Here is a 22,599-nt window from a genome sequence, read left to right as displayed (position 1 = left end):
GCTTCTAATGCATCATTTGTTTCATTGTAATTTTTTCAACACTGAATCTGCGCTGTTTAGCAGTGCCTCTAAACACGTCACTCCGTTTGTCTAACTGATTGCGATCGCTTCTGGGAATATATACGTTTGCTCACACAATCAGCTACAGGATGTTCTATTTTCCAGCGGGTCGCGCCGAGCCGCGCACGGCCGTGACGCCGCTGACGCGCGTTCCGGTGCGACGCGTGTGCTCGCGCGGCCCACACATCGCGCGTGAGTGGTCCACATCGCACCTTCTAGATTCTTTCGCACTAAGTACATTTCTATCTACATTTTGTATTACACAGCTGAAAGCTGGCCATTAGGGTCGTTTTGTCACTAGCTCGCTTACATACATATTCTTCTACTCTTATTGCTTCTCCAGTAGGAAGATTTGCAAGTAATAAAAGTAGGTGTGGTTCCAGTCACGTCTTGTATATTTAACCATAGTGAGTACTTACCTACACGCAGTTGACTACGCAACAGTGATTCTACATAGTTTTACTCTTATACTCGTAGCAATCTACCTAGTCAATTCTATCGCTTGCTTTATTGAACAAAGTATCTAATAGTCTAGGGCGCACTCAAAGTATAAATCGTTGACACATTATTTGGTCTACCGTAGATTAAAGATGAGGTTTCAATAGGCATGGTTCGGTCGTAAGGAAATAATGTCGTTATGTGTAATAGGACTAGTGATATTTTGTCTTGTTTTAGAGTGGATTATAATTTGGTCGCGTTATTTCTGTGTAATAAAGGTTTTGTTAGACCGCAATTTGTGTTTATCTGTTCAGTTTAAAAATACACTTTTTCTTGATTTTGTACAAATATATTTTTCAGCGTGTTCAGTCGTTCTATCGCTTTCTTGGCGTAATGAAAATCATTTTCTGTCTTATCTTTTATTTTACATACCTATTATATCTACCGAGTGTGGCCTGTAATATGAGTAAATAATAAAAACATAGATCATACTCGTCAAACTGAACAACATTAGTTCAGCGACTTTTAAAAATAATTAGTTTTTTAATTTTTATTATACTTTTACGTTTGTTCGAAGAGGCAATGTAAAGCAAAATGCTTGATGTTTGTAGTGTGACAGGCGACGTCAGTTGGGTTATAGGATGGCGTACAGTATTTAATTTGTATGAAAAAATGAAAATTCTAAGACTCCATTATTTTTAAAAGTCGCTGAACTAATGTTGTTCAGTTTTAATTTTTTGCTCGTATTACAGGCCACACCCGGTATATTCAAAGAACTTGTGGGATACATTCCCAGCGACGTTCCTAGGATCTACTCTACTGGAGACGGCTGGTTTGACACCGGTTATGACATTAAAATAACTTAGGCTAACTTGAGGCAAACGAACCACCGCCTATTAGTACCAACAACTCAAGAAGAGTCGTTAGTCTGCTGAAGTAGTAGATACATCCAGTTTGTCTCAGTATACAGTATATAGTACAAGCTGTTGCCGACGACTCCGTCCGCGTAGAATCTGTTTATCACTATCCTGCGGGAACTATCCTATGTCTATCACCGGGACTCAAACCGAATACCGAATTTGATTTTAATCGGTTCCGTGATTTAGACATGATGAGGTAACAAACATAGAAACAGACTTACAAACTTTCGTATTTATAATATTATAGTGGGATATACAGGTTGTTTTATTTTGCAGCGGGTCGCGACGAGCCGCGCGCCGCCGTGACGCCGTTCACGCGCGAGTCGGCGCGGCGCGCAGGCTCGCGCGGCGCGCAGCTCGTGCGCGAGTTCGGCTTCATGCCGCGGCGCCGGCTCAGCGTGGAGGACGGCGCGCGACTCCCGCGCAAGTACGAGCCCTTCCCGCCCAAGCTCTACGGACGCCCGCTCGAGGAGATCGACAACTTTATTTACGATGAGGTGAGTTTAGAATTAAAATAATCCTGTATATGTGTGTCACTCACTTTTTGATTTCCTGGTACCTGAAAGATATAGAGGAATATTTCAGTAGATGGTTGGGTTACTTTGACAGTTAGAGTTTTTAACAATTTTTTTTACTGTGCGAGACCAGATATAGGAAAGACGCACAAAGAGTCAAAAATTAGTGTCGAATAGACATCCATGTTCACACCCGTAGTGGAATAGGTATAAAAAGATTGAGCGCAGGGCATGGTATTTAAGCGCGCCTTATGCGAGCCACAGAAGGTGTCTAAATAGCAAACAGAAGACTATAATTAGCTTTAGCACGTTCACGGACACCGAAAGTTTTTAGTTTTTTTTTTGATATGGCACAAGAAAATCTCATACTAAAATAAATTACGTCCTTGGACTAGCATGGCACTGTCACATTGTCCTTTCCGAGCCGCTGTGCCAGCATGGAATCGCATGCAGATATATGTACTTGCCTTTTACACAAATCCCCCTACTATGATGTTGCACCACGGCTAAAGACCGTGCGACTAATAGTCACCCGTTTAAAACTCGTCGTACGCTGACAATGGCTTGCATTCTTATTCCGAGATTACCTTTTACTCTGTTTGTCCGAGTAAAAAGAACTTAGTTTTACATTGTGAAGATCTTAAAGCTTTCTGAAATGGCCATCATCATATTATTATATTTCTATTCGCATGACACCATGTATCCTGGATGGGGCCTTGACCGTAGCCAAAGTGTAATCCTACGCTTACGCGTTGCATCTCGCTCTAACTTAAGTATAAGCCTCTCCTGCTCGAACCGTGAATATTGGTATCTTTTGGAATTCAAAAGCTAATTCCATTAGAGCAGTCTGTCACAAACAATCTCTTATCGCATCTCACAGTTCCTATTTCGAAAACGCGTGTCATAAACCGCACAGTTGTAAAACTATCTCCGTAGTTTTATGTCACTGCCAATCCGGTTGGCGCATAATAACTCTGAAAAAGTTGTCGGTCCATAATCATAAAATTCTTTGTTCGCCTTCTTTTATGGTAATCCGTGAAATATTACTCCGGCCTGAGTCGGGTATGATTTTATTTGAGTTTTGCATATTTTACGTAACTCTATGCATTTCCACCGGAATGAGGGTTGAAGTGGGGAGAGTGCTCCGTATTATGCAAGCCATAAATCAATCTGATGGACAAAAGACATAAATTTAAACATAATACTATAAACTAAAGTTAGCTTGTCGATAAAATATTGGCAGCTGTTGATTCTGTCCATGCTACGCATACCTTTCTTGATAGGGTAATTAAGTTTCAATACTGACATTAAGTACTTTATTACTTGCAGTGTTTTTTTTATAATCACCCTGTTGTCCTCTTACCTATATTATAAGAATGTACTAACGTAGTTATACATTAAATTCTTCGAGATTCAACCTGCTGAACCACACACCAAATTTCTTTCGGAATCTCATTGTCACAATATTGGATCGGCCTAACTGTCCCATGCCATCTCACATCCCCGTGGACTTCCTCTGGACATTAACATTATGTCCACTCGAGAAAAACAACGCCAGTCACGCCTGATCCTTGCCCTAGTTCGATTTCCTTGTCCGAAAAGGTCAACATACAAAATGACCGGCCATTTGACGAGCGAGTAACACGTGGTAACAGTACGACGTCGTAAACATAATGGTTTTTATGAGAGTGTGTGAGAGCCTGTATGACAATTATTGCTTTTGATTTGAGCACTTTTGACAATGCAGTAAAGTTATTATGGCTGTGACAATATGGGACACTGTATGGGATAATTTTAACTTTGAAGTACTGGTTGGAAAATTCGATTGAATTTTGAAGATTTTGATAAAATACCTGCTGCGACAAGTTTAAAAAAAATATTAAAAGTAGCAGAATATTTTTATACACACACCACATTATTTAGCAATAATATATTCGGAATGGTCCCCAGAATCTGTAATAAAGTACGGAATGAAATAATGGAAATAGAAAATTTTAATGAATTTAATAGTAAATTATACAGCTATCTGTTTGAGAAAGGTTACTACACAATAAAATATTCTTTAAATGATTATAATCATTAATTAGTAAATGCAAGGTTGCCATGTATGTGAGAGCTTCATTCACAGTCTACAATTTGTATGCCTTGCGGAGCAACATAGAGAAACAACTCTTTTTTTTTGTAACACCCCATGTACCTACTCTGTGTTGAACAAATAAATGATTTTGTATTTGTATTTGAAAAGTACAATGAGCGTCGCCAACGGCGCTAGTATTATTTTACGAAAATTATTTCACGAAAACACTCCATATATATTTAATATAGGCCTTTAGAGTTAAAACAGTCGAAACTTGAAATGATATGTGAAAAAAAAATGCAATCATTAGAATCGTTAATTGTTAATTTAAATACTTCAAATACATTTTACCAACTATCTCCACCAAACCACACTACAACACCACATATCTAATACTCCGTCCGTATGGAGTAAATGCCTAGCTTTTCCGTCCGATTGCCCAATGCCTTCGTTCCGACGTATTGGAAATTTTCCAACTTCTGCTGAATTGGCCTTCAGTTTTCCGACCGCGCTAGAAATAGATCAGTGGCTTAAAAAAAAACCCAAGTTTAAAATAAATTTTGAAAGTATCTCAAGTAGGTACATAGGTAGGTAAAGGTACATAATTAAAACGAAAAATAAGCACGTAATAAAAAAAAGGTGGAATAATGCTTGTATGAATTCTCTTTATTGTATAAAAAAAGAAACGCACTTAATTGACAAACGTTGAGATGCTTATTTAAAGGCAGTTCCTTGTTTTTTTCTTAAACTTCACTGCTGACTGGTTGGTTGATAAAAGCTAATAAAGTCACACAAACCATTATTTTCTCTTAAAATATATAAAAATCAGCTTAATATTTCTCTGACTGCTGGGCGCTATTTTCCAGTAAAGTTGAACTACCGCTCAAGAGATTAAAAAAAAAGTTAAGAAGCTATCGATATCGTACATTCCAATCTCGAGTTGCCAAGGTTCGATTGGTGACCCCAAAATCCAATTATCTGGACGCACAAAGTTACCGTAATGTTGATATTGATCACTCAATTTCAGTTTTCTTTACGGCTGTACCTCAGTCAGCAAAAAAGGGAACCGTATAGGTATGATCTTTGTTGGAGAGACAACTCCACCATTTGTCACTGAAGATTCTTTCCCTCAGAAACGAGTGGAAATATCAAGCTGAAATTAACATCAAATACTCTAGTCGGCTACCCCTTGGAGTAGTGAAAAAATCAAACATCTAACTCAATGCAATCAAGAGTCCAGCTCTTTTTATGTCTGTATTGTTAGTAACCAATGTAAATCTCCCCACACTGGGTATAGTTTTCTAAGGTGCAGGGCTCTTCTAACACTGGATATTCATAAATGGTCTACAAACTTGTATGGAGCCTTTGGCTCACACTTAGCCGGTTTTTTGTCTGCAAATTCTCTTGTTTTTGCTACGGTTACTGATTTATTACGAAACTAAACGCTAAGGAGTTTTATGTAGGTTGTATACGAGTAGGTAGGTATATTGTACCTAACACCAGTTTTTTTAAGTCTGAGCGAGCTGCTAGAAGACATTTTATCATAAAAGAACTTACAAGTAACGCTTAAATTTACAATGTTGGACAAAAGTTAAAAGCTTCGCTCGTTCTACATTGAACAAGCAATATGTTTAAATAACTATGTGCAGTATGTCAGGTATCGGGTATGTAGCCGCTACAGGTGACCGGACCTATGGAGGGGAGCGGAGGGGTCGATTATCTGATCACTCGCCGGCGAGGACTTGTTGCGCCACTCAGACGTCTCTTTTAACGGTGGCTTTTTAGTCGGCCCCCTTGCCTTGTAGTGAACAAGACGCTGTCTATCATGAAGTGAGTTGGGACGATTAAAATGTTGCCAGGATAAAATAAAATATCTCATTTAACATTAATGCAGGTGCACATTCACTGTCTTTCCTCTAGGGGAAAAGGTAAAGGTTGAATATTATCGAAAATACAAACTGAGACATGGATGCACAGAAAAACCAGAAAAAGAGACCAGCACTGGGAATCGAACCCAGGTCCTCAGCATTCCGTGCTGCGTGCTATAACCCCTACACCACTGCTGGACAGAAATCTAGACACGATTTTTTCCTATGCATACATATCTCAGGTTGCTTATTTCTACTATGCTACTTAAGCAGCAGCACTAGCGACATCTAACCGATCATCCAGACAAGAGATGTCGCTACTAAGCAATCAAATTATGATTGGTTTTTGGAGTCTTTTTGTATTTTTTATTTCAACTTCAACCATATCGAAACCCCAACAAAACAAATTTGGAGTTGAAATAAAAAATACAAAAAGACTCCAAAAAACCAATCAGAAGTTGAATATTTTTCGTGTAGATTCTTTTACATTCTGTTCCTGCTTAGTTAAAGGTAGAGGCAGACTTACATTGATGGATATCACGTTTTACCTACCGACCCAACTAAATCATGAATCACTGTGGAACCTTTAAAATAGTTACAGTAACTACATAATGTACATATTTATCTTGCTTCTCCGCTAAAACTAACGAACGTAAATTAGTGTACCTATTTCATGCCAGGAAATTAGTGTAGTTCATGTAGTTCATGACTCTTAGGTCGGGCATAAAAAAGTTACATTAAATTAATTTCCTTCCTCGTGAAGTTACGTTCCTTATACAGGATATTTTTCAAATTGGTGAAAAATTATAGGGAATTTTAATATACGTACGAACGTGTAGAGTAATATGCATTACAGTTCTAATTACTCACACAGATGGTAATTGGACAACTTTACAACGGTATTTTCGAGTGACATCGTTTTAAAATTGAATAGAAGCAAAATTATTTATTTTGTTGATAACACACCAACACACGTGAACGTTTAAAGAAACTGCTTGTTAAAAATGCTGGCCACTTTAATGTATTCATAAAAGTTCGCGCGCCCATTTGCCGGCTACCGGAAGTACGAATGACTGATTGGCGCCGTAAAATAATTTGAAATGCGAACGGCCGTTCAACAGTCTTTGTCTCAACAGCTATTTCCGGCCTGCGAATTTATTTTGAATTTAATATTTATTAGCGTGTATTTAATATAATTTTAAGCTAATTGGAGCATTTATTTTCTTAATACTTAGTGAAAATGTATTTTATTTGTAATGATTCCATCACTTACATTAAAGTACCTATATACTCTTTCTAATGTTGAACTTTTATTACTTGCACAAAATAGACAACTTTAGGGATATTCTTCACATAAAGAAGAATAGGTTATTATTTGGTATTTTATTGGTTGGTTTAGACTCCCTTAAGTTATAATTTTATTCTGTTTTAATCCGTTATAATATTTATATTATAGTAAAAATAATAAAGAAGATTTGAATGTAAGGTATATTAGTTAAGTGACACCTTGTTTGACAGTGACAGTTGACACTTTATGTTGGTAAATGTCATTCTTATATACTTAATAGCATTTTATTCTACAAACTTTGAAAGTCAGCGTCAGAAGTTGCAGCACACTACACGCATATTTCACCAAACAACCACCTTACCTATTAAACCCGACTATAAAACTATGCTCCATAAATTTCAATATCTGTTCCACAAACTTAGCTCTCAAACGTTAAATCACTCTTTCTTGTAGTAGAAAAATGGATTAAGTTGCTCTCGACGCGTCAATAATATGAACATAGTGAGTAGTGACGCGAATATTCTTCCTATAATTCGGAACATATTTTTTTATTCAGTGAGGCACAGCACATGCGCTATCCGAAACCATGCTAAATAACTGAATATTTTAACATGAATTGGTGTCAGTGAAAAAGCAATCAGTTGCAGAGATGGGTAACTTTGCAAGTAAACTTGTTGATATTTGACACCCGCATCCCGGCTGCATTCTGCTGAAATGGGAGTGTGAAATGAAAATATTGTTTGTATTTTCCGTTTTTTTTATAACATTTGTTAAATCTATGTTTTTTTTGGCGTTCTGTACTTCAAAAGGAAAAAAGGAATCTCGGAGGGTCGTCATGAGATATCAAATTGAAATTCAGGTTTGTAATTCCTTACAGCCGTAAGCAATTAAATACCTATTTAAGAAACAGTGTTTAATGACTATCTTTTGATTACGTTAGCTTAGAAGTTCGATTTTATTTGTTATCACCCATTAGTTTTAGGTAAGGTCCTCACCGAAAATTAGCGCCATGAGCCGCGGCATTATGCTGAGCGGAGTCCTATAAAGTGTCTTGTATGTCTCATGTTTTTTTTTTGTTCTGTGATTGTGATGTTCTATGACGTTTAATAACTGTATTTTCCTTCTTTCTTTCCTTTATAATGTCACTGCTCGAGAGTTGGCAACTTGTCTTGTGGTCTGCATAGACGGACTACAAAGTAAGGGGAGGATATATTTCTGGACTATCCGGTGGTGATCTCTTACCATCAAAATCATCCACTTGCTAAGATTTTGACCAGATCCAATCACAATAAAAAAAATATTGTCTCCTAGACCTAGGCTTGTAAGCTAGGTTGTCCATCGCGGTTCAACGCAGCAAGCGTAATGGGCACAATGCAACTGGTGTGGCACGGGGCGGTTTGTTTGACTAATTTTGTACTGCTTTTATTTGTCATTTTTATCGAAAGTATGAGAATGCACAGAAAAACCAGAAAAAGAGACCAGCGCTGGGAATCGAACCAAGGTCCTTTTTAGGGTTCCGGAGCCACAATGGCAAAAACGGAACCCTTATAATTTCGCCATGTCTGTCTGTCTGTCTGTCCGTCCGCGGCTTTGCTCAGGGACTATCAATGCTATAAAGCTGTAATTTTGCACGAATATGTAAGTAAACTATGCCGACAAAATGGTACAATTAAAAATTCAAAAACAATTTTTTTAGGGTACTTACCTCCCATAGACGTAAAGTGGCGGTGATTTTTTTTTTCTCATCCAACCCTATAGTAAGGGGTATCGTTGGATAGGTCTTTTAAAACCATTAGGGGTTTGCTAAGACGATTTTTCGATTCATTGATTTTTTGCGAAATATTCAACTTTAACGTGCAACTTAAAGCGAATAAATGAATATGAATGTATGAATGAATGAATTAAATTTTCATTAAACTCGAGCGCCCCCCCCCCTCTAAAATCTTAACCGGTGGGTGGAAAAAATTGAAAAAATTCAGGATGGTAGTAGTATATCAAGCTTTCAAGGAAAACTATAACGGCTAAGTTTGCTTGGGAATTATTAGTAGTTTTACTCTTAAATAGCAGGCTTAGGTATAAAATATACCTAAACTTGGAAGATTCCGTATAAAATACGAAATCCTTAGAAAAATATTACTTAATTTTTTCGTAATGGCTACGGAACCATATTTTGGGCGTGTCCGACACGCTCTTGGCCGGTTTTTTTGACTACCACTGTACAGGAGTACAGACACCGAAAGAGTGTTACGTCTCTCGACGAGAGCGAAACATAGATGTCGCTAGTGCTGCTGCTTAAGTAGCGTAGTAGAAAAAGCAACCTAAGATACGTGTGCATAGGAGAAATTCGTGTCTGTACTCCTGTCCAGTGGTAGTGTAGGGGTATGGCACGCAGCACGGAATGCTGAGGACCTGGGTTCGATTCCCAGCGCTGGTCTTTTTCCTGGTTTCTCTGTGCATCCATGTCTCAGTTTGTATTTTCGATACGGGATGACCGTAAAAGTAACAAATTTGGAGTTGAAATATAATATACAAAAATACTCTAAATAACCAATCATAATTTGACATTGTAATTTTATCATGAATTTAAATAAGTAACAAAAAAGGTTCATAAAAGAAAACTTATACTTACATAAGTAAGTATACAGGATTAACTACGGAACCACGGATGTATTACCGGAATAATTACAGGCTCTCACTACTAGGCTCTCCTTTATGAGACGCATGATTATTATTGTGAAACTGTATGTATATGTTACTGGCAATATGGTAATATAGACTGACTATTCTAAAATAACCTAAGATAGTAAAATCAATGGCCAAGTGGTTAGAGAACCTGACTACAAAGCTTGAGATCTCGGGTTCGATTCCCGGCCGGGGCAGATATTTGTATGAATAATACGAATGTTTGTTCTCGGGTCTTGGATGTTTAATATGTATTTAAGTGTGTATTTATAAAAATAGAAATAGAAATAAGTGGCTAAATAAGAAACAAACAAGCTGAGATATGTGGTGCATAGGGGAAATTCGTGTATGTGCCGTTGACCAACAGTGGTGTAGCGGTATAGCACACGGTACGGAATACCGAGGACCTGGGTTCGATTCCCAGTGTTGGTCTTATTTTTCTGGTTTTTCTGTGCATCTATATTTCAGTGTGTATTTTCAATTTAGGTTTTACGGGATGACCGTATAAGTAAAAATTTGGAATTGAAATAAAAAAATACAAAAAGATTCCAAAAAACCAATCTTAATTTAGTTTAGTTAATTTTTTGTTTCTATTTTTAGTTCATTTATATGGACCTACACAAAGTAACGCCTGATTCGATAAATTGTCCCATGATATTTAATGCTGCCCGCATCGTCATCTGAAAAAAAATCGTCATCGCTGCCTATCCCGTGGAAATCTTAATATATAAAAATGAATCCCTATTTCCCTTGGTCACGGGGCATCACGCGTGAGCGGCTGGACCGGTTTCGCTAATTCTTTTTTTGTTATGTTTGCTATTGTCAGGAGAAGGTTCTTATAAAATAAGATTTAGAAAATTAAAAAAAAATGCACTGGGGGCGAAGCCGCGGGCACCAGCTAATTATATATTACTTTCCAGGATAAAAACTATCCTATTTCCTTTATATGTTATTGCATGATTGAGTAACATCTTTACAAACTTTCTCATTTATAATATTAACAGGATGTTTAAAAAACGGATGTAAAACAAAAACAAAATAATTAATAAAAGCTATATTTATAATATTACTTATATTATATTTATTAATATTGCTGTTTTCCGTTGTAATAAACAGTAGGTAATTTAAAACACAACGTAACTCGGTGACTCAAAGATGGACGTGTAACGTAAATAAAGGAATTCCTAACTATTAGTAGGGTTAAAATAACCCTTGAGCTAGCTTATAACAATAATAATACATTAAAACGCTACATTGTTTTTATGGGATAATGATTGCAAAAGTAACTAGGCTGCTTTATGCTAAAAAGTTATATAAAAAATATTCCTAAAAAGTCAGCAGTACCTATAATTTCCCAGAATCAACATACCCCGTAAATTGTCTAGCAATTCCGTAGAAAGTCTGGTTCGCAATTGTTTGCCAGCAGCATAATTATAAATGAAAATAGATTCCTGAGCGCACGGGATCACTCGCTTAATTAAAGCCAACGCTTCGGTAAGCGTTTATGGCGGATATTAATGACACAAGCCATGCTATACTAATTGGAGCATGTATTTACCCAAATACATGTTATCACACGTGACATAGAGGGATGGCGATATTTGAAAATAGAGCTAACAACTAAGGTTGTACAGGAAATCCGCTTCCGCCTACGTAAAACTGTATATTTTCGGTGGTTACTAAGACAAGAATTACTATTAAGTAGTTAGTAATTCTTAACTTCTACTTTCTATTAGTCTTATTTTTCCAAAAAAATACGCAATTGAGACAATTCAATATTTTTTTCGGAAACAATTGAGATTATAGAAGTGGTTCTATCGGGATTGTATTAGACAGCTCTTCTTTCTTTTATAAAGAGTTTCCGGAAGTTTTAAATCATTTGCAAATTTTATTCTCACGGAAAGACAAACGATTTCAAAGACTATTGTTAAATGATTCACTGTTTTTACTCGTTCTACCATGGTTCGAAAATTGTGATCATTTTTAACGCTAACTTTTCCCCGAGCACTTTTAAAACGTCTTTTTTTTAGTTTTACGACCTTTTAGTTAACTTGCGGTGTAACTCGGTTATACGTCTCTGTATACCGCGAGTTTAATGCACTAGCCACACTCAACGGTCGCTCAGCGCCTTACGAGTCCAATACAATAAAGCGTTCAGTACCACTACCATGAGTTTACAGTGACCGTACTCAATAGCGATAGCTTGTTTAATGCCTTTTATACGTCACTGTATATCGCGGTTTATGCAAAAGCCACACTCAACGGTCGCTCAGCGCCTTACGAGTCCAATACAATAACGCGTTCAGTACCACTACCATGAGTTTACAGTGACCGTACTCGATAGCGATAGCTTGTTTAATGCCTTTTATACGTCACTGTATATCGCGGGTTTATGCACTAGCCACACTCAACGGTCGCTCAGCGCCTTACGAGTCCAATACAATAACGCGTTCAGTACCACTACCATGAGTTTACAGTGACCGTACTCGATAGCGATAGCTTGTTTAATGCCTTTTATACGTCACTGTATATCGCGGGTTTATGCACTAGCCACACTCAACGGTCGCTCAGCGCCTTACGAGTCCAATACAATAACGCGTTCAGTACCACTACCATGAGTTTACAGTGACTTTTACTTGTTTAATGCCTTTTATACGTCTCTGTATACCGCGGGTTTATACACTAGCTACACTCAACGGTCGCTCAGCGCCTTACGAGTCCAATACAATAACGCGTTCAGTACCACTACCATGAGTTTACAGTGACCGTACTCGATAGCGACGGCGTAAATTATTTGTAGAGGCGCTATGTCTCCATACAAATAATTACGCCGTCGCTATCGAGTACGGTCACTGAAACTCATGGTAGTGGTACTGGGCGCTGTTGCGTCGCCGCGTATATCAATACCATCAAATATTAAAGCCTTTTTTTGCCCGGGAAAATCTGCCACCAGATACTCCAATCATCACGGAGAGGCGATGAGGTTAGGTGGGGTTTTTTACCCACTAAAACCCCCCGGATGTTCCTTCCTCGCCGCCCAGCCGGCGACGTACCGGTACAACGGTATCACCCGCTACATCGCCAGGAGGCGGTTACCCGTATCCGGATTCATCTTCTGGGGGAGCCATTCTTGGACCCAAGCATGCCACGATACCTTTGTCCACAGAGTATGAATTGACATCACCCCCGGTTTTAACCCGACCTAAAGAGTAGAAAAACTGTTATTAGGTATTGTCGTTATACAAAACGTTACTGAAATAGTTCATCGAATCAGTTTTATTGATGTAAATATGTGAATGTGAACTACACCCTTAATAACCTTGCTTTACCGTTCTGTTCAGTTGAAGTTCATGATATCAACTTCCGCAAAGTAATGATTAGCCTGAATCAATTAAATGACTATGATCCTAATTTCACTTAATTACGAGAGCATCAATTCACTCTAGCTAATATCCCCAGACAAAAACACGTCAAGCTTGATTACCACAGATAAAGGGAGCAAATTTAACAAAACACCTTTTTAAGAGCCTACAGACTAAACGAATTTCCCCAAAAATGCAAATCACAGTGTACATTTATCCCCGGCGGAAGAAATGGATAATGCGACCCCATTATTTGAGGGGGCGGTCGTGCAATTTGTTGCAGTGTCAAACACAAACGCCTCTTTATGGGACAGCGTCGGCTACAGAAGATTTGTGGGTCCAACTTATTTTGTTTTCCGTGCCCAGAAACGCAGGAGATGTGTTTGAATGGGTTGGCACCTGTCTTTGCCAGTTGTAGATGTATGTTTTGATATATTGTTAAAGTATAACCTATGGTGCGGTATCAGTATCAGACTAATAATGTGGATAGCAGTATCACCGCCGAAAGAGTGTGACGTCTCTCGATGAGAGCGGAACATAGATGTCGCTAGTGCTGCTGCATAAGTAGCGTAGTAGAAATAAGCAACCTGAGATATGTATGCATAGGAAAAATTCGTGTCTAGATTCCTGTCCAGCGGTGGTGTAGGGGTTATAGCACGCAGCACAGATTGCTGAGGACTTGGGTTCGATTCCCAGCGCTGGTCTCTTTTTCTGGTTTTTCTGTGCATCCATGTCTCAGTTTGTATTTTCGATAGCAGTATCGTAAAAGTACTTACGTGAATTGGGATGTTTTGAAATCCCCAGTTATGAGTAAGTCGTAATGAAAGTATTTTCACTTAACCATTGATATTTTTTGCTCAGGGTTGATAACAACCAGATAACCTAGTGGTCAAAGACCCTGCCTGCGAAGCTTAAGATCCTGGGTTCCTTCCCCTGTTGCAGTAAATCTAATATATATATAAAGATCTCGTGTCACAGTGTTTGTAATCAAACTCCTCCTGGCTTGACCAATTTGTATGTTTTTTTTTTGTATATTCGGAAGGTCAGAGAATAGGACGTAGACTATTTTTCATACTTCTACGCGGACGGAGTCGCGGGCAACAGCTAGTATTTTTATGTAAAATACGTGGGCACTTTTTATTCCGATAATCCCACTGGAATTCCTTAAAATCTAGGAAATTCATTCATGTGCTGGATCTAGTATAAACACTTAGTCACGCCCGGCTTTCGAGTTTTCTTTTAATTTAAAGTTGACGCGGCTCCGTGGAAGCTTTAGTTGTAGAAATTTTGTAATATCAAGCGTTTTAAAGTTAGCTGCGATAAAAGCACTTAAGTCACGTTTATCACTAGCGCTGGCAGTATTAATCAACTTAAGCAAAATTAAATTCGATTTCATCGTTTCAAGAAAATATCTTGTTCGAGAGTGCATTTTTTTTAACTATATGCAAGCACTTATTTTAAAACCCGACACTAAAAAGCTGTGTTATAATAATTATAAGTTTGACTTGTCTGTGGCATTATAGATCCCAAATGAATGTGCCCATTTTGATGTTTAATCGAAAAGGTTCTTAGTTAAGTATTATTAAAATCGGTTTAGCCGTTTATTAGGTACTAGAGTTTACCCGCGGCTTCGCACGCGTAAATTATTCGATCTGGTAGTTACAATTGAAATTCGGGGATTTTACAAAATTCCCCTGGGAAATCCCAAAAATTTATATCGTGTTCTTCATTGAGGTTGTGTTAAGAACAACAGCTGTACAAATTTTCATAACTCTAAACCCAGCAGTTGAAATTTCAAGTTTTTATCCCTTTCCCGTGGGAATATCGGAATAAAAAGTATGTTATACCAGACGTCCAGCTATCTACGTACCAAATTTCATTCACATACGTCCAGCCGTTTTAGCGTAAAGGAGTATTAACAAACGTACACATAAACTTTCACATTTATAATTATAAGTAGGATTGTTTGAAATAACAGTGACGGGGGTTATTATTCAACTTTTTAAAGTTGTTTCTTCAGATACATATTTTGTTGTTTGACAAAACGAGTTGTGGTAGTATTTTTTAAATATAAAAAATATCGAAGCTATGGACGTTTTTAATTATCAATTAGAGAATTGTTTCTCTCAGAGACGATACATGACACGTTGACCATAAAAAGTTCATACCAAATTTCATTTTTATAGAAAGGCGAAAAGCTTCATTGTTGAATTTAAGAAAAAATATATGGAATGTACCCAAGCCCTCTCATTCTGCGAGGAGGCCTGTGCCCAGCTGTGGGACGTATTATGACTGGGATGGATATGGATTGTATACTCGTACTTCAGTTGCTTAAGTCTTCCATATTTTTCAAGAGATGTCGATGATTTCACGTCATTCGTTTTATTTTCCAGTTTAGTACGAAAAATTATTTGAAATAAAGTTTGTGTTCTTTGCAAACTATTCCGGCAAGTCAGTAGCTAGCAGTAGGTTAGGTATTAACATCGAATGTCGTTAACCATCCATCTGACTGCAGCGTCGTCGTGCAGCAATTAGATGGTAAAGCTCTGCCTCAAAGGCTCGTCGAGTGGCGTGATGGCATCCGTTTTGCTACCGCGTCACAGCGCTATGTAGACGACATGCTAGGATTTTTTTTCAAATAGACTTAGTATTTACATGAGTTTATATTAAAAGAACATTTTTAATAACAGATTTTTGATGTAATGTTTGACTTAGCTCTTTTGTCTAATCTACATTTCGGTACTAAAATGACAGAATATAACACTAATAAATACTAATTTAACAACAAAAATTTATATAAGTATCATATTAATAAAATTAAATAACCTAGCCAACTTAGAAAGTTGAAAAACCTTGTCATTTAAAAGTTCAATATCTCTAAAATGGCTAAACTGATTTTTTTTTATTCGACTGGATGGAAAACGTGCAAGTCGGTCTCCTGATGGTAAGAGATCACCACTGCTGCTGCTGGGATACACCGGTAAATTCACCGGCTGTCTTACTCTCCACGACGAAACGCAACAGTGCAAACACTGCTGCTTCACGGCAGGATTAGCGAGCAAGATGGTGGTAGCAATCCGGGCTGACCTTGCACAAGGTCCTACCATCTGCATAATTTGATGAATCATAGCTAAGAACCACCACAAAGACTACTAGCTTTCACATAAAAAACCCACATTGAAATACATTTACATTGAAATAAGTTCATTCGTTTGAGAGCTACGATGCCACAGATAGAAAGACATTGTCGTCAAACTTATAATACCCCATTTTGCGTCAGGGGTTAAAAGTAAAACAAAGTAGGCAATAGGTGGTCCTATCCCTTAAAAGCGAACTATGCCAGACAACCAACTTCTTTTTTTCGACTCGCAAGGTTTGAAGATGACTTTATTTACATACATACGAACGAACGGCGCAGGTCACAGTTATCTAAATGAATACTTGTATGTAGCGGGACTGTTTATGTAGGTACAGTGCAGTTGTAAAGTCAAAATCTAAATATCTTGGTTCAATTTCAATATGGCTACATAATTTATTTATTTTTTAAATATCATGGGACACTTGACACCAATTGACCTAGTCCCAAACTAAGCAAAGCTTGTTCTATGGATACAAGGCAACGGATAAACATATTATACTTATATAGATAAATACATACTTAAATAGATGTTAAACATCCAAGACCCGAAAACAAACATTCGTGTTATTCACACAAATATCTACCCCGGCCGGGAATCGAACCCGGGACCTCAAGCTTCGTAGTCAGGTTCTCCAACCACTTGGCCATCCGGTCGTCAAACATGTAATAGTACGGTTGAACATCCAAAAGCCAATTCGCTAGCAAAATGTTATTCTGTTTCTTAAAGGAAGCAGCACAGTTCTGTATACAACCACGTTGCCTTTTATTCAAATAAAGATATGAACTTTTCTAAGTAAAACCTAATGTAGTTTTGTAATCACTACAAATGGCGTAGAGCTACATTTTGTTCGGGGAACTCGGAGAGCAAGACTAGATTAAGATAATATACAAGGTGGGCCCTGTAACAGGAGCAAAAAATTAAACCACAGCTTCCACTCTTCATATTGAGCTATAACTTGTATTACGATTTTTATACTAGTTTAAAGTTTAATTGGACAAGCAATGTATTGCGAAATCCGTCATTTTGTTACGTGACAGGCGATGTCATTTAGGCTATTGGATGCCGTACATTGAAAATACCAATTCATTTGTTCGGAATAAACATAATGATTAAATTACTTAATTTTTGAAAGTTGCAGAACTAAAGTAGTTCCACTTGAGTAGCAGAACCGGTGTTTTAATTTTTTGCTCCTGTTACAGGGCTTACTGAAACTGTGGTGGGTCTAGTTGTTTGGCCTAAGGCCTCTCAAGCAGAAGATCATTCAAAACTTCTGTTTTTCAAATTTTTTGCACGAAATTACGTTTAGTGAAGGAAGGAAATATCGATAGTTAAAATATATATAATCTAACCTACTTTCGATATTTTGACCGTCGACTTTTTAAAATTTATATGTATTCATTTTCGATATTCAGAATTAAGATACTTCCCCGAAGGAAAATATCGGAAGTTTCAGTGGTGTATGTGAATCCAATCCACACTGGGCTCGTGTGGAAACTACGGCTCAAGTCCTCTCATTCTGAAAGGAGGCTTAATTTGCACCCAGTAGTGGGACGTATGTCTATATAGACTGGGATGATAAGTTCTGAATGGATGTAATTTTAATTACTGCAGTCAGTTGTAGTCAATAAGATGTATATGTATTCCTGCATTCTAAGATTTTTCTCTTCACCCAAGTTCCTCCCAAATTTGTTGACAAACTCAAAGTAAGATGTATTACTCAATAGGCTCAATAGCGACTGTAATCCTTACATTTACATTGAAAAAGCATGGAACAAGGGGCAGCGGTATCTTGTTTCCCAGTTTTAATTCGTTCCCAGACACTTGGCGGCATACTAAGCAGACTGTTTCCGCCCTAGATGCTCATCTTGTTACTGCCGAGAGCTTTGGAACTTGAAAGTTGATTAATGGAACTAAAATCGAGAGCTAGTAAGGTTTTGGCTGTGCTCGGGAGTGGAATGGGCGGTGATTTTTGTTTGTATGATATAAAGTGCATGATATGTGTGTTTTGATTGACATAAAGTTAAACATTCCATCACACTAAGAAGTTAGAACTGGATACTATAGTTTTTTGATCGTTTATCTTCAATAGTGTTTTATCACTTCTGTGAAATTCTTGCTATGATTCGGATTATTATTATTATCTAGCCTGAGATGTTCCGCTGCTGGGCAAAGGCCTCCCCCCATGACCTCCATTTCTCCCGATCCAAAGCAGCCTGAGGCTAGTCGTCGAGAAATACGTTCAAGTCGTCCGCCATCTCCGTCTGGGCCCACCCAGCCGTCTCCATCCGTCCTATGGCACCCACTCAGTGGCTTTTTTAGCCAACCGCTGTGGATGTATTCGGATGACGTGGCCGGCCCAGTCTCACTTCAACCTGACAGTCTTTGCAACCAACATCGACAATGCGCGTGTTCAATGTGTGTGTTGACAATGATAGATTATGTTTGATAATACCCATTCTAATACTTCAAATACACCTTAGCTAAACTAGGTACATAATCTGCTACAACATCATATTTAGATTGGGTGTTTTCGATTATTTCAACAATCACATCGCATTACACCACTTTATAGCCAAGTTTTCGTTGCATCTATTGAATGATGTTTTAAAAATTTCTTTAGAAACATGGCTAAAAAAATGTAATTTTGATATTAAATACCATTTTATTCGTTCGGGGTAAAGATATTATCTGGACGCTGTTTTGCAATACTGAGTCAATTCACTGTCATTTTGCAAAACAATGTCAACTGTTAAAATTATTTTCTAAGGGTTGATATTGTATTGCAGAATTAATCAGGATTGACGCACTATTGCATAACAACGTCCATCTATGATGTCGTCTTTGCTTATTTTCTTCGATTAAACAGAGATGGAATCACAGATATCTGTGACATAAAATAACAGGCACTCTACAGAAAGCGGCGAAACGTCCTAAGAATAAAGAAACAGTGAAGCCATCAAGCATCATGCATGTTCCTATGACTATTTAAACTTGTAACGTAACATTCATATAAATGTCCCCGCCGTTTACGCGAAGATAAATTCCATAAAGAATCATGGCAAGTCATCAACGCTCGAGCTCTGCGAACGCCCAAATTATCCATTCTACGCCGTATCGGCGGAAGGAAGTGTTGTCGCGATACTATCAGTCAGCGTTTCCCACGCCTTATCGGCCTCCATTTAATTCACTTGTCTGCCCGCCCCATCGAAGCTTCCAAAACAAACGCTCACCTGAGGCCCTTACCATCCCATAAAGCCGAGATCTCACTGGAAACGTGCGTCATGATAAATAGAGCGTCAACTTGACACAAACGTCAAAAGCAATTGGCGATAGAAGGTCTGGCAACGTGAATCTACAATAAAGTGTTCTAATCGGCGCGCGTTGGAACCAGCCAGAAGTTTATATGCCTATATTTAGCTAGAAATGTATTTTAAAGCATAAAAACGCGAATTCAAAGGGGCTGGCGTGCACTGAACTGAGTGGCCGGGGCCGTTTAATGCAAATTGATAATTTGAAGTATTAATTTTATAGTCCTTCCAAAGTATAAGTACTGAATGGGTGAAATGTTATTAAAATGCTTAAATGCCCGTGCCGTGCATTCGTGTTCTATATCTTCCAAGCTTAAATGTTGGAAAACATCCTTTATAAAACCTGGCTGGTACACGAATAATGTACCCGAATGAAATAAAGATGAAGAGAACCAAAAGATTTAGGTGCGTACTGATAAACATTTGCATAATAATGGTATTAACAAACGTATTTTATACTCCAGCGTTCGGATTTAAAGTGTTTATTTGTCGGATTTGGCCTACTTATTCGGTTAGCGCGAAATTCATTCATACACTTTTTGGATAAGCCGGTTTAACTGTGTGAACCAAGTCTGAAAACAGCTGAATGATTATGCTAAGCTGGTGACACCACTGAGATAGGACGATGCTACATCTATATCTAAAACATATTTTATATTTACATATATAATAATATCGATTAATGCAAAACAAATGCTTCTATGGGATGCTACTTGTACTAACACGCTGGTTCGATGGAACAGTTGATGCAGCATCTGAAGCGGTTGAATAAGCAAAATTATCCAAATATAGGGGTCCTAGGCACAAAATACGACTTTGTCCCGTTCGGTGTTGAGACCCTTGGTCCGTGGGGTCCTAGCGCTTTAAAACTTTACAAAGAAATGTCTAAGAGGTTAGTAAACGTCACAGGACACCAAAAAGCTTTATTTAGCTACTCAAAGAGGGAACGCTGCCAGTATTTTCAGAACCTTGCCTAAGAGGGCTGTTTTAAGTGATATGTTTTAGTTTTTATTGTTTTTTTTATGTAGGTTAAGTTTAGTATAGTTTCATGTATACTGCTCAAAATAAAAAGCCCACGTGAATCGCAAAGCTCGGTCGCCCAGGTACTTTATTATTATGTACTGTTTTCTGTTGTATTGAATATGTATATATTTTAAACTTAACTTTAAGCTGAGCTGTGTGGGTAGGTTAGTGGAAGAGGACGCGGGTAAATAAAGGAAATAATAAAATCAGTCAGATCAGAGTACTTTTGTTGTTTAAATACGCAGCCCTTACATGGCGCAGTAGGTAGGGGCCAGCGCATAGATTGATGGCATAGATATAGTTCCACGGAAACATGAATAATAATCTCGGGGATAAAGGCATTTCCACATTAGCATTTCCATCTGTATTTCAAATTTGAAAATGAAACCTTCAAAAGCATTACTAATATAATACCAATATAAATGTGCTGGTTTAGTTTCCATTGTGCGGCAACGGGCTCTGTATTTTTATTTCAAACAAACTGCAAACTGATGGTTGAGCATTGTTGTTTATTCTGAAGCAGCAAAACGGGCCGAAATGATACTTCCGACGCCAGTACCGCATATTCGTAATGTGCTTTTACCGCATTTTACTTTCTCAGTGGCCTCACTAAGGTTTCCTCCATTTAGATACCCATTTTGCAGCACTTGTGAAACATTCTATTAGAATTACTTATACATACACACCTTTAAAGAAAAGTCACATGCAGTGTATGGTTCCGTACAAGCGGCAAATATCCAATGTTATGTGTTAGTCCACAATTACTTTACCCTTACAGCTTTCTAGCATTAACTAGCAGTATCTAAGCTAAACCGCGCACGTATAGAGGAACGGATATGAAGAAACTAGAAGGGTTTTTGAAGGGCTACGAAACCTTAAACACGGAAAGAGTTCATTTCTTTTTACCATTTTGTTTGATTTTTTTAATTCGAACCTTTTTTTTCATAGGCTATTTTGGCAACTTCACTTTTTTAACGTATATTAATTATAAACAAAACTGGACTACATACATGTAAGTAAGCCAGTTAAGGCACCCAACAAACAAAGTCTAAGAAAACACTTTTTTGCTAAAAACGAAACACTTATATCGTTGTTAAATTTTAATCTATTAACTTAACAGCAGAAATACGCTTGTAGATTACTCTTTAAGTTCTCAGTGAAACAGATCGCGTAGCTTGTTTGCAAGAGTTCGAACACAAAGTAGTTAATTTAAATCTTTAGCAAACTGCAGCAAACTCAACAGCAAAAAGCGATTAAGAAGCTACGGCGGAATCTGTCTTGAGATAAATCCTTGGAACACAAACAAACGAGGTTGGAAAATCGATCGGGCCAGTGCAAAGATTGATTTGTATAAACTATGTTTAAAGTAAACATCCGACGGTAAGATATATTGTTATCTTATTTTGAAGTTCGAACTATTTTTTGTCAATACTAGCCTGTAATTTACGAAGAGTATTAGTGTGAAGGTCAAAGTTCAACTCCACACCAACATGCCTTAGTCATTAACAGCGTTATAATTAGATATTTTAAAGTGTTGAAATACCAAGTTATCACTGTAGTTGTCATGTAAAAGACTGCTTAATAAATTGATATTATTTACAGTGTCGAATAAAATTAAACTGGAACCATAAAAACAAAATGAACAAATTAACCTAGCGACAGAAATCATACACACTTCGAAAGCCTTTAGCTGTTCTAGTAAAAAGTCAATAACCGTCCGAAGCGTCCGCATCGCGTGACTAGCGCACATAAACTACGCGCCACGCGGTGGATTGTACCACTGCTCTCAAATACCCTCAACCATTATTGACCTCCTGCCGCCCCATAAAATCTCTATTGTCCTACGCGTTTCCAAATATCCGTAAAAATACTCTACTCAAATACAGAGCGGATATTGCTTCATTTGTTTTCATTTGCG

At 37.7% G+C, this 22,599-nt stretch overlaps 2 protein-coding genes across 2 annotated transcripts in view; one reads left to right on the top strand and one right to left on the bottom strand.

The window, feature by feature from the left end:
- The window catches only part of LOC141434868 (alpha-N-acetylgalactosaminidase-like), a 544,783-nt gene that overhangs the window by 281,074 nt on the left and 241,110 nt on the right, over positions 1-22,599 (bottom strand). The gene's annotated exons all lie outside the window — the stretch shown is intronic.
- Positions 1-22,599, top strand: part of LOC141434971 (uncharacterized) — a 205,927-nt gene that overhangs the window by 78,836 nt on the left and 104,492 nt on the right. The window contains exons 3-4 of the mRNA XM_074097467.1: positions 166-252; positions 1,695-1,915. Of these exons, the coding sequence (XP_073953568.1) occupies positions 166-252; positions 1,695-1,915 (308 nt within the window). The remainder of the gene's footprint in view (positions 1-165; positions 253-1,694; positions 1,916-22,599) is intronic.

Source organism: Choristoneura fumiferana, chromosome 14 (genome assembly GCF_025370935.1).
Source record: "Choristoneura fumiferana chromosome 14, NRCan_CFum_1, whole genome shotgun sequence".
In the NCBI taxonomy this organism is placed as follows: domain Eukaryota; kingdom Metazoa; phylum Arthropoda; class Insecta; order Lepidoptera; family Tortricidae; genus Choristoneura; species Choristoneura fumiferana.
The sequence above is the reverse complement of the archived record's forward strand: the minus strand, read 5'-3'. Positions and strand labels throughout refer to the sequence as shown.